General features: G+C 50.0%; 1 protein-coding gene across 1 annotated transcript in view; it reads right to left on the minus strand.

The window, feature by feature from the left end:
- The window catches only part of KIAA1755 (KIAA1755 ortholog), a 35,767-nt gene extending 25,975 nt beyond the window's left edge, over positions 1 to 9,792 (minus strand). The window contains 2 exon segments of the mRNA XM_014562508.2: positions 1,167 to 1,364; positions 9,371 to 9,792. Coding sequence (XP_014417994.2) covers positions 1,167 to 1,364; positions 9,371 to 9,373 — 201 coding nt within the window. The 5' untranslated portion in view covers positions 9,374 to 9,792.
- Positions 9,793 to 13,457: the final 3,665 nt, after the last annotated feature.

Here is a 13,457-nt window from a genome sequence, read left to right on the forward strand (position 1 = left end):
AGCTACTACATTCAATTTCTTTCTATCACTGAAATTACACACATGGTCCCCTCCTCTTACTTTGTGCTCCTTTTGGGCCATGTCCCTGACAAGCACGAGCAACTCAGGAAAAGCTGGTGGAGCCTAAGATGCTCCTAGTGATTTTTGAGGCAGGGGCAGCAGTGGGTGAGCACTGAACAACAGCAGAGCAGGGCACAGTCAGCAACTGTGTGAAGGGTGTGGGAAAGCTCCAGCAGTGGGCATCTGAGGCTTTGGTCTCCAAAGGCCTCTCCCCCCCCCTTTTTCCTCAAAACAATCTCCACCCTCTGACCGTAGAGGTAGGCATATGACTCAAGCCTGGCCAGTCCTATTACCTTCCTCTCACTGCAGTGATTGGTCCAGGGATGGGCACAGGACCCAAGCCCAGCCAATCAGGATCCTTCCTTGTAATTTTCAATCTGCAACTAATGGGAAAGTGTTCATTTTCCTCTCCAGGGTAGGATTTAATCCCAGTGCTGCCCTGGGCTCCAGCCTTGTGGGAACACTCAGCCTATAAGAATGATGCTGGCAAGTTCTAGAAGTGGAGACAAGAGACAGAAAGTCCTCAAGGGGTTTGATCAGTAGATCAGCTTGGGTCTGGGTCCAGATCACCTTGTCCTGGTCTGACTAAGGCTTTATCATTTGCAGCCAATGAGTCCTGCCTGAAACACTTTTCTTTCCACTTTGCCTCAGGAAGAGGTCTCCCTGAGCTCTGGGTTTGAAGGAGTCTCCAGGGAAGAAAGCAAGATTCCTGACGCTACAGGGGCTCCAGAGAAGGTCTGGGACTTTCTCTGCTGTTTCCATCGAAGCTGCTCCACTTCAGCCAAGGCAGCCTGGCAATGCCCACAGTGGCAGCTCCCAGGGGCTGGGGAACCCACAAGGGCGCTTTATCCAAGCCTCCCTCCCTACTAGACAAAGTGCAAACATGATTGACTCCTCGATGTCAGAGGGTAAAGGGCCAAGTGACCCTCCTGTCCATTTGTGGTGCTGAAGTCTCTTTTTGGGGAAGCAGTTATACCTAAGAACTCACGTCCTCAGTTCTTGCTCTGAGACAAGACACACACCAGCCCACTTCCTTCCCTGCTCGCCTTCAGCCCCTGGCCTTCTGGGAGAGCTTGTCCCCTGGCCCCACGTCCCTTCAGACTTACACAGGCTGCTTCACGCACTTGTTCACACAGGCGCTTGGCAGGGATCAGGAAGTCCAGGAGGAAGCTCAGCCCATCGCCCCGGAAGTCAGAATCCAGGAGACGGAACACTTGACCCAAGATGGTGGGTGCTGTGGCCTCAAAAGGGGGATAGAGACCTGCCAGGGCGTGCTGGATGGCTGTGTCCAGGGATGGGGGGTCCTGTGGGGACAGAGGAGAGGATAAAAAGTGATAGCAACAATAATAATAAGGGTAGTGGCCATTCCCCATGACCTTCCTGGTCCCATTTGACTGAGGACTCTGTTAACTTCTTGACTTCCTCTCCAACCCCCTCTGGCTCACACACTCCCTCCAGCCATAATGGCCTTCTTTCCTGTTCTTCAAACATACCAGGCACAATCCCACCTCAGGGCTTTTGCACTAGCTGTCCCCTCTGCATACAACATTCCTCCTTAAGACTTCCTCATTCCCTCATCTCCTGCAGATCTTGGCTCACATATCATCTGCTGGTCCAAGGTGGAGTAGAAGAATTGGGGAAGGCACCCAGGTCAGGACCAGAGGGGAAAAGGGAGGTCAGCATCCCCAAATCCCACCACCTGGCTGACCTGCAGACCTGCAGTTTGAAGCTAAGCCGCCAGTGAAGCCCAACTAGATCAGACAAGCCCCAAACCACATGCAGATGTATGAGTGATAGTAAGTGACTGCTCTTCTATACCACACAGTTGGGTTGGTTTGTTACACAGCAATAACTAACTTATACAAGTTGATATAATTGATATATGAGCTCCATATCTCTCCAGGATGCTCCCCCTAGATGTTTATCAGGCACAGAACACCAACACATAAACCCAATGCAATACCTCCCTAAGTCTACTCCTCTCTACTGCATCCTTACCTTAGTGATGGCCCCACCATCCAAACTCCTAGGTCAAAAATCTGCTTATCATCCTGCCCCCTCCTCCTGCCTCCCCTGCCCACAAACAACCCTTAGCCATGTTCTACATAGTCTTCTCACCTACAAAAGCTCACCAACCTATTCCCTCTGCTCTGTTCGCTTGCCCTGCCCTGATCCAGGACCCCATCACCTCTTCCATTGAATCCCTTCCTCACTGTTTTCCAATCTAGTCTTCCTCACTTCCAGCCATGTCTCTCTACCAAGGCCCCAGAGTGACCTTTCTCAAATGCAAATCTGGCCTGGTCAGCCTCCTGCTCAAAACCTGCTCAAGGGTGTGTCACCACCTTCAGAAAGCATCCAGCCTTGCCTCTAGCCTCACTGTTCTCCCCAGGTTTCCCCCACAGTGACCCATGCAGTCATACAGTCTCTCCCTCACCTCCGTGACTCTGTACAGGCTGTTCCTTCCCCCGGGAATGCCTTCCCCTTCCACTCCCTTGTCACCTGCTGACTCCTTCTCTTTTTGCAAGATTCAGATCAACCTTCCTCTCTTCCGGGAGACTTTCTCTGATCTCCCACTCCCGTCCGACCTGGGTCAGATGTCCCCTTTTCTAAGCTTCCCTGGTGGTTCCCACACTGATTTTATCCCCCTCCGTGGATCCCGGGCTCCCTGAGGACAGGGGTGGTAAGCAGAATAATGCACCCCACCACCACCACCAAACGCCCACATCCTACTCTATGGCACCCAGGACTCTGTCCTGTTACAAGGCAAAGAGGAATTAAGGTTGCAGATGGAATAAAAGTTGCTAATCAGCTGGCCTTAAACAGGGAGATTATTCTGGATTATTCAGGTGGGCCCAATCCAGTCACAAGAGTCCTCAAAAGTGGAAGAGAATGCAGAAGAGATGAGAGTTGGAAGGAAATGTGACCATGGAAGAATCATCAGAGAGCGGCGATGCTGCAGGCTTTGAAAACGGAGGCAGAGCCAAGGAATCTGGGCGGTTCCTAGAAGCTGGAAAAGGCAAACAGATTCTCCCTGAGAGTCTCCAGAAAAGAACACAGCCTGCCAAGGCCTTGATGTGAGCCCAGAGAGACCCGTGTTGGACTTCTGATCTACAGAGCTGCAAGATGACAAATTGATGTTGCTGTCAGCTACTAAATTGGGGATCATTTCTTCCAGCAGCAATGGAAACTAACACAGCAGGCACTGGCTCCTTCTCCTCCAAGGTCTCAGTTCCTGGCACAAAATAGATGCTCAAGAAACATAAAAGGATGAATAAAGTGGCTCTGCCTGAATCACACTTTTTCCATCTGAAAAATTGGCAAGTGGGACAAGACCTGAGGTTCCCAACCAGGGACCTGTAATAGAATCCCTGGGGAATGATTTTCAACTCTTCAAAAGCCTGATGAAAGCCACTCTGGTTGCCCCAGACTGGTTGCAAGCTCTGGGTCCATCTAACACTGAGGGAGGTAAAGTAAGATGAGCATAAATAAGATGGGTGCCTCGTCCGCCTTGGGGCCACCAGCAGCCACCAGCCTTGGGGGCCACCTTCCCCGCTGCCTGTCCTGCGCTGTTTCAAGTGAGGCCTAATGATGCTGTTTACCTCTCACAGACCAAGGCTCACATACTGGGACGCCTTGGCTTTTGCAAACTGGCTCGGCCGGCTGCACACTGTAACCATATAAGGGGCAGCCAGGAAAAAGGAAGAATGTTCCGAGTTAACGGGTCTCGGAGCTCTTGGCCAGAGCATTACCTGCTGTGGGCCTGAACCCCAGGAGCTCAAAAGCTGTCCAAGTATGGGGGGAAGCACAGGGTGACGGCTGCAGGGAGGAGAGCTGGCCACTCTCCACTCCAAATCAACCGGGCAGCCCAGCCTGGGACCACAGGAACCCAAACACCGTCGGCCAGACGTGGGCCCCTCAAAATGATTTCCGTGAAACTTAATCAACGTGTTTCCATTCTTCCCCAGTGAGCACAGCCTGTCTGGGCCTTTAACTGTTCCTGGGCGGGAGCTGAGGCAGGAGACATCGTGAAGTTGAAAAGGAAAAGGATGTCACAGGCCAGAGCCAGTCTACAGCCCTCCAGCCCCCTCCCCTGCAATCCAGAGAAGGAGGCCACCAAGGGGGCTGACAAGACCAGCTCGCAGGACTGGCCCGCAGGGCTGGGGCCTAAACGATGCTCACAGACCTTCTGGACCGATCCAAGGAAACATGTACGGTGCCAAAGGACATAGAAAAGTGTCTGTTCCCAGCAGTCCTGTCTGGGCATGGGCGGGGCGGGGAGGACGGGGGTTTGTCAACTTCTGTTTCAATGTCTTTGCAATGAGCCTCTATTCATATTACAATTTTAAGTCTTATCTTTATGAAGCAAAACAAATATGAAGTGCATAGATTGATGCATTTTTACCTCTGTACATCCCGCCTGTAAGCACCACCCAGACTGAAATACAAGATTTCCACCACCCCAGAAAGAGGCCCCCTCCCAGACCACTCCCCACCCCAGCGGTAACTACTCTTCTGACCACTGGAATTTTTTTTTTTAAAGAAAAATTCCTATATGGTATGATCCCCATCATGTAAAAATGTTAAGCCAAGAGGCCATGAAATAAAGTGTTAACTGCAGTTACCCCTGAGGGCTGCGAGGGGCAGGGGCCTTGTAAGTCACAGTTTTAATTATCTTCATAGTTGCTGGATTTTCCAAACTCTGTAACCAGCCTACAGAGCTTTTATAATTGGGGGTGGGCGGGGGGGGGAGGGTGGAATAAAAGTGTGATTGTGCATGGTTTTTTTAAGTCTGGTTCCCTTTTAAATGGTCTCACCAGATGTTGTTAGTTGGGCCTTCTGAGATGTGGGCTGAGCTCTTCTTAAAGGTTCAGATTGATCCATTTACTCCAACAGGCAAAAATGTTAGCATCACCAAGTATCACACCTCCTAGCTTGGGAAGAGAGAGGATTAAGGAAAGTCGAGGCAGGCAGGGTCCTAGGGCTACTGCCTTCAACCCCTACGCTCCTCCTATGGCAGGAATGCCCGGGTAAGGGGAGATTCCACCCTTGACGCATTGCATCATATTGGCCTCAGTTTCCTCATCTATAAAATAGGGGCACTGGGCTTATCTATCTCTAAGGGCCCGTCCAGTGGGGTCTTTCTAGAATTCAAGGCACAATCAGGTTCAGGAAGGTTTGAACCTGGGAGGTGGTTCCCAAATGAAATCAGTTAACCCTCAGTTGGTGAGAAAGTTTACAAAGATCTGTCTCATCCATCTCCTTACTCAGGCCCAGGGAGGGTCTAAACTGGCAGCCACAAAGGCAAGTGCTACAGGGGCCTGAAAGTTGACATGGAAGACAGAACTGGTCCAGGTGTGAGGAATTAGCTCCCGAGCCCTTCGTTGAGTGGCCCCTGATAGTCAGCCTCAATGTCAGAGAAGCAACAGGGAGCAGTGGGGCCTCGGGTGCACACCCCATCTCATCAGCTCCTGTCAAGTGTTGCCTTTGGCCAGCATTGCCAGGTCTATTGATATTTTAGTTGAACCTCCCAATATGTTAAAGGTGGGTCAAAGCAAACACATCTGTGAGCCAAATGCAGCCCAGTGGGTGTTAGACTGTGACCACTAGGCTCAACTACCCAGACTCTCCTCTTGAACTTCTCCAGGCTGGAGAGTCCAAACCCAGTGTTTTGTTGCTCTGGCTGCCAGGAAGTTGTTGCTCACATCCAACTAAAGCATCTCCCTCTTTAAATCCTTATTAGTTTTGTGTGGGTGGAGGTATGAGTGAGAATTGGCTCCTTGTTTAAAAAAAAAAAAAAAAACTTTCAGAAACTGGAAAAACAACCCAGACGCAGTGAACTGAGAAGCGAGTGAGCATTAGAAGACCCACGTTCAAGTCCAGCTTTGTTATATGTCATCTGTGTGAGCTTGAGCAAGTTAGTTCACCTCTTTGGGCCTTAGACTTGGGTTTGTTCCTTCCTAACAATTCTATGGGATGGGTATATTTATTCCCATTTTACAGGTTAAGAAACTGAGCCCAAGGTTCTCCCACCAGTGAATGGTAGAGCTGGGGTACGAACCTGCACACACAACTACCCGCTCTTCTGCCCCTTCCTCAGGCTCCCTGTCACCAGGCCAGGCTCCCCTCTGGCCACCACAATGGCCTTTCTAACACACAGATCCAACTTGGACCCTCCACTACTCAACGATCTTGAGTGGTTCCCCACTGCCCGAGCAACTCAGTCTGGCATTAGCAGCCTATCAGTCTACACCTAGCACACCCTTCCTGTGTCTAATACACTTTCCACTCCAGCTCCGGGCTTCTCAATGTCCCGTGCACTGCATTCATGAGTTTTTCTTGCTGTTCACCTCACCTATTGTTTCCTTACTGTTAATTATTTATTTCATATTCATCTTTTTGTCAATTCATTTTCAACTTAAATTTATTTGTATTTATTATCATGCATTTGTGCTGTTTAAATCACTTCCTAACACTCAATAAGATGAAAAGCTGTAAAAAAAAAATTGTAAAAAAAAAGTGTCATTGAAAGTCTCCCCTCCTAGGACCCATGGTGGGTTCCCCACTTTGGGAAGCACTACCGGAACTTCTCTGCACCCCTCCCCAGATGGGATGAGCTCCTTCCCACCCTTGAGAGCCCTGCCCGACCTGCTTCTCTTCTCTTTTCATGATGCATGTGCTTCCAGGCAAAGGGGTCCAGGAGAGAGTCCTCAGTGAGTGGTCTGCCTTTCCCATGGACTGCCAGCCCCCAGGGCAGGGACCAGAGCTTACTTATCTCCATGCCCCGGTCCTTACACAGGGCCTGGCACACAGTAGGTATTTTGGGGGACCACCATGAGATAGGTACTTCGGCAACGTTGAATGAATTGAATTGGACTCAATCAGTTTTTCTCAAAACATGGGAAGGGATCACAGAACGATTTGGGGGAGGAAGCGAACTTGGTGTGAAATCACAGTAAGAAAGGCGCTCCAGTTCTCTCCCAGTCCTCTTGATGACACCAAAGGGATAGTCCAGTGCCAGTTTTCCTCGAACCCCTCTCCGACATTTAGCTATTACTCCTTTGAAGAAAAAGAAAGTAGTCCTTGTGCTCAGAATCACCCACTTCCAACTAGATTCAGCCAGGATTTTCTGATGTAGATTTGCCTTCATAGTATATATTTTTACAGTTACTTTCTGTTTATGACAATGAATACTGATTTTCACGGTCATGATGTGACATTTCCTATTTAAACGTATTCTTCAGTTTATAAAGTAAGTTGATTTAAAGAAAAATATTAAGCAAATAATAAGTAGCCAATTTCATCAGTTTCTTTGTAATACCTTATCCAGTAAGGTGATACTCAAAAATTGTTATGATGATAATGAAATTCCAGAAACGAGGGACTGGATAAACTCTAAGGCCCTGTCATAAGATGCTCTGACATTGGGCTGCCCCAGAACACTAAACAGCCACTAATCAAATCAGCCCACAAAATTACAGCATGATTAGGAATTCAGTAGGGGAAGGTGTTCCACCCAGGAAGAACAGCATGTGCAGAGGCCCTGTGGCAGGAGGCAGCACGAAACATACGAGGTTCTGAATGAAAGTCAGAGTGACTTTGGTACCCGGGGCCAGCCTGCTCTGCCCGCTCCAGGGCTGGGCGGGGGCCAGTACAGACCAGTTTGTGGCGCCTGAGTACTAATTACCGAGATGAGGCCAGAGAGGCAGGCAGATGACAACCTTTAATAGTTAAAGACAAAGGTGGGAGGAAAATCTGTCCATCACTCCCGTTCAGGAAAGAATTGTTCACTCTTTGAGAGGAGCCACCAAGCACCTGACCCTTGATCTACGGGTCTAAGCCTCAGTGAGAAATTCCTGGATTCTAAAACTAGTAACTGGGATAGGTCTGAAACTGGGCGAAGATTGGCAAATATTGCTTGGGGCAGGTGGTTCTGAGTGCAGGTTCAGAATTCAGGCTGTCCGAACTGCCACCTCCTGGCAGAGTGACCTTGGGCAGCCACTTAAGCCCCCAGAGCTCTGGGTCTCCATCTGTGGGGTGGAGACACCAGCAGGTTTATTATTAGAATTGACGTGAGTTACAAAATCTCCTGCATGTAAATAGCTTAGTTCAGGGCCTTGCCTGCGGCGAGAGGTGAATAATCATTAGCTTATGATTATTGTCAAACAGCTCCAAGAGCAACGTGTGTGTACACCTGCCCTGTGGGGTATGGATTTAGAAGCCTGTTTTGTAATGTGTCTGTGGTGTGTATGCAGGTGTATGCTCGTATGTTAGTGGTCTGGGAGATCAGGTGGACAAGGCTTGTGTGTGTGAGAGGGTATGTGTGTGCAGCCATGTGAGTTAGTAGGAGCATGTTTTGATGCTCTGTGTGTGTGTGTGTGTGTGTGTGTGTGTGAACATGTCTATGTAGAATTCAACATGTGCATATTCACATAGTGAAAACCCACACAAATTCAACGTGTGGATCACAGTCAAGGGGTTAAAGCCATGGCCTGTCCTCACAGCCCTTTTCCAAATCCCCACCGCTCCTATGAATCCACCCGGGGCTCCTGTCTGGAGCTGGGCTGGGATTCCCTGAAAACAGACTTTCCTTTCATTCTCTGTTTCCAGATCTTGGCGCACACACACACACACACACACACACACAGCACCTCAACCTTCTCGAGGTGCCAGCCCAGGAAACCACGGGGTGGGGATATTGCCCTCCCACTCCCCACTCCCCTAGGTCTACCTCCCCACCCAATTCCCATGGAGCATCTCACGCAGGGACAATGTGCACATTTGACTTTGGTGCCCTGAGTTTAAAGTAGAACTACCACAAGTTTTGGTGAGCAACTCCCTCCCCTCCATTCTGCACCCTTAACCTTCCTTGACTGTGCTGCCAGACTGGGCTGAAGAGATTTTATCCCCATCCTCACCAAGCCCCTGTGGCAACAGTGGACATATCTGACCCTAAGCCCAAGTCTGAAATGCAACACCAACCCAAGTTTGTCCACGGCCCATAGCTAGGATTCCAGCTCTGACCTGTGTGATGGGATGGGACAGGATCAAAGCCTATCAGACATCCTGTCTTACTCCATCCACTTCACACGTGGACAGATGGAGGCCCGGAGAGGAGAGAGGAGAGAGGAGATGGGATCCTGCACCCTCCACCCGACCCTTGCTGGTGGGGGCAGTTAGGCACAGACCCCTGGCCAGGAACTTAAGGTTGTCTCAGTGTAAAAGGTAAGGGTCTGCCCTGGACACCCCCTTGGGGGCTGTGTCCCACCAGAAGGGGAAAAAGCAAGGTGGTCCAAGCCTTGGCAGGCATTACCATGGTGACGGGGCACGGCTGGCAGCGTGTTCCTCTCCCCGGCTGGGCTCCGGCTTAGTTGGTCGGTGCAGCTGTCCAGTGCAGTCTGTCCAGTGCAGCTCCCCGCCCCGGCCTATCCCTGGAGAGGGCTGAGCGGGCTGGCCTGGGGTGCCGACCCCGGCCTCATCTCCGAGGGGAGCGAGGGAGACGGAGAGAAAGAGAGGCGGAGAGAAGGGGTGTGGGATAGACTCGTGGAGACCGAGACTGGAGACAGGGAGAGAAGGGGAGAGCCGCGGGCGGGCTGGCCAGGCCACCACCGAAGGCGGCGGCAGGGGCGGGGCGGGCGCGGCGGGGGCTGCTCCCCGCGTGGGACCCGGCGGCGGCCGGCGGCGGCCCCTCTGAGCCGGCGCCGCGCCCCCGCCCCGCCCGCCGCAGCGCGTGATGAGAACCAGGCGCCCCCCTCCAGGCCCAGGGCCGCGCCGGCTGCCAAGGGGAGCTGAGCCGGCCCCGCTCCTCCCTCTTCCCCCGCGCTCCAGCCTCCGTCTCGCAGCTTGCCGGTCCCAGCAGCCCCCACCGTACAGGCTGGCAGAGAGAGGCTCCCGCGCCACCGTCCAGGCGCTGCGTGGAGCCCATACTGACTTCGGAGCCAGAGCTGGGGTGGCGCCTCTTCCTCGTCCACTTGCCAGTTGAAGGATTCTGACAAGTCACGAACTCATAAGTCTCAGTTTCCTCACCTGTAAGAGTTGGGATGACGGTGATGATGATGGTGGTGATGATGGTGGTGGTGATGACAGTACCTGGCTCTTAGATTTGGTGGTGAGGAGTAAGCATATGTCCCAACCCCCTTCCTCTGTGAAGCCCACCCCACGCTCCACCATGGCCACCTGAGATGATGTTGGCTGTTTGCAAGTTCTGGTCTTGTTTCTTTCAGATAGTGACTGGCTGTGTGACTGTGGCCAAGCCATTGTTCTCTGCTAGGACTCAGCTTTGGGGAGAAACTGGGAAACCAGATGACAACTGAAGTTAGTTCTGGTTAGATGACTCTGGGATGCATCCATTTCTTTGTCGAAACATTGTGTAAAGCACTGACCCAGAACAAGTCAGAGCCCCTGCCCTCAGGTAATGTACAGGTCTAGTAGGGAAGATAGGCAAGAAGCAGAAAAACGAAAAAAAAAAAACCAAACCTGAGTGTGGAAACTGTTACGAAGGAAACAGACAGATGTTAACACTGGGCACAGTAGGGAGATCAACTTACAGCTGGTGGTCTAGGAAGTGGGAGAGAAGCCTAGATCTGAAAGGGGAGAAGGAATAAATGAAGAGTGGGGGGTGGGGGGTGCGGTAGGGGAAACAGAGTTCCAGGCAAAAGGAACAGAATGTACAAAGGCCCTGAGGTAGTGTATTAAGCTTAAGGAAAGTTGAGAGTAAGTGAAGAACTGAAAACAGACGCGTATAGTAGGAAGGGTTTAAGTTCAAAGTCCAAGCATCATTCACAGTCCATCTCCCAACCCACATAGGTGAATTAGTCTTTTAGTAGAAAGAACGTGAACTAGGAGCCATCTCATCTTGCTATGTAACTTATAACAAGTTCCTTCACATCCTTGGACCGCCGTTTGCTCATTGTTAATTCAGGACTAACAATAGCTCCACCATGCCATCCAGCCCAGAGGATCCCTCAGTGGTATGTATTCAGCAGTCAAATAAACCCTCTCCAACCCGCAGGAGTCAGTCTGGATGGTTTTGGTGGGAGTTGGGGGATCATGGCTTGGGGGTTCTAGAGTTCCGACTTTGCAGTGAGACAGCATTGACATGACATTTAGTGTTCTCGGTTTGCAGACAGCACAGACTGACTCTGTGTTAGTTAAGCAGAGAAGTGGAGGATTGGTAGAGTATCAGAATCAGTGAGAAGGCTGGGGTCCATCCTCTGAAAAGCACAAGATAAGCAAGATGCTCCAGGGGTCTCCTTGGCAGGAATGAGTTGTAAACACTTGAAGACTAAAGGAATTACATCAAGACAATCAAACACACCAAAGTAGAACTTTCCATGTGCCAGGCACTTCTGTAAGCATGTGACAATTATGAAGTAGATTCTATTACTGTCCTCATTTTAAAGAGGAAGAAACTGAGGCACAGAGAGGTTATGCAGCTTGCCCATTGTTGGACAGCTAGGTAACTGTGGAGTCCGGAATTAGACAAGGCTATCCATTTCCAGAAATTATGCTGTGAGCTACCTTCCTGTGCTACCAGAATGAATCTCAAGCCGAGTGCTCTCCTCAAAAGGTTCAAAGACTTAAAAGAGAGATTCTCATTGGGCCACGTGCCCAAGGTCCCACTAACACTGAACATTTCAGGAATAGTTGGTCATGCAAAGGGAAATTTGGTTGTATATGAGGGGTGGGAATGGATCTGAAATGGCTTATAAACCACAAGTGCTCATTTTAAAGTTCATTGCTTGGGCCTCTTGACATCCTTTGCAAGTTTATTCCCATCACATGTACTTCCAAAAATACTTCCTACTTATATGGTACAATTCCACATGAAACCAAAAAGTACACACACTTATCCATATAGCCTTGGCCTCATATTGTGTGTGACCTCAAGTAGGTTCACCTTCCTGAGCCTCCGATTCATCCTTTGTAAGGCAGAATAATATTTAATTCCTCACAGGACTACGGAGGAGATTAAATAAGTTAATGAGTGTAAGGTGCTTTGCACTGTGTCTGGTACCCTGTAGAATTAATATACAACACTTAAAATGGTGTTGTTTATGTTAGGGGCCAATGGTTGTGAAATCAGCCTCTAAATACACAGCCTTAACTTGGACTTGGTTCATCTCTCAGGAACTTTCCAGAGGGTTTTCCAAGGACTATTCAAGTATTCATTTCCTCTCTCGTTGGTAAATGAATAACCGAATCTTGCTCCAATTGCTGCACTGAATTTGGAGAAATAACAAAATCCATCACCGGTCTTACATATGGTGGAGTAGAGAAAACAGGGAAGTGATGGGGGGATGGACTTTACCCCTGGTTTGCTGTGTAGCCCTGCACAGATTGAGGCCATGGTATCCTCGGCAGAAAACGGAGGTTAGAAGCCTCTCTTCACGAGACTTTTGTGAGAATTCAGTGAGATAACGCATTGAAAGGGCTTAACATAGTGCTTGGCATATAATAGGTCCCTGGCAGCTCTCCCTAAGATTCTGAGATTCCTAGGGCCAGGTGCCAGAACATCTCAGCAGAGGACAGTCTTACTTGGGGGAAGAGAGTAGCCTAATTTAAAAGAATGTCATGGGATTCAGAATTCATTCATTCAACAAATGTGTATTTTTTCCTACTATCAGGATAGTAAATACTTGGCACACATGTGTACGTGCACACGTCTCCTACCCACAACCCCCGGTAGACATCACTAATCGATCATGGAACTTGCTGCTGAACCTAGAAGGCAGCCTCAGAATCCTCCTCAACACAGAGCCCCAGCAGCTGCTACCAATCAGTATGAGTTGGCATTAGAGACAATGCTTTTTTTTTTTTTTGAATTGTCTGTGGTCCCTAGTGTATAAGGAAGATTGATATCGGAGAAGACACAGACTCTGGAGGCCGAAGACTTGGGTTTGAATCTTGCCTTAGGAGCCCCTATATACCCTTACAAAATGAGTAGGTACCGAGACATTGTGTCAGCCGTGGAGCTTGCCTCTCACATCTCCCTTCATGAGAGAACCCGCTGCAGGGAGTTCAGTGAGCTGGGGATGCCTCAGGATACAGCTTGTGGCTGAGAACACATACTTGCTGGGCAGCCCTCGACTGAGCACACCGTGTGTGAGGGTTCCCCACTTCTGCCAGATGTGGGGTTCTTCCATAAACAGCCTCTGCACCAGAGCTCCCCACTGGGCTGGCAGAGACGTCTTCAGTGCTGCACCTCAGTCTGAAGTTCTTTCTACCCAATCCTCCTTTCTTCCCCCTTTCCTTTCACAGATGTCGGACCTGTGGTCTGAAGGCTCTTCCTTGCCTGCTTCCTCTCCCCTTTATCCTCACGGGCATCACCCCCAATGAATCTCTTGTACTTCTAACTCTGTCTTTGGCTTCTGTTTCTCAGAGGCTGCAACTAACACAGC

The sequence above is a fragment of the Camelus ferus genome, chromosome 19 (assembly GCF_009834535.1).
Source record: "Camelus ferus isolate YT-003-E chromosome 19, BCGSAC_Cfer_1.0, whole genome shotgun sequence".
Classification (NCBI taxonomy): Eukaryota; Metazoa; Chordata; class Mammalia; order Artiodactyla; family Camelidae; genus Camelus; species Camelus ferus.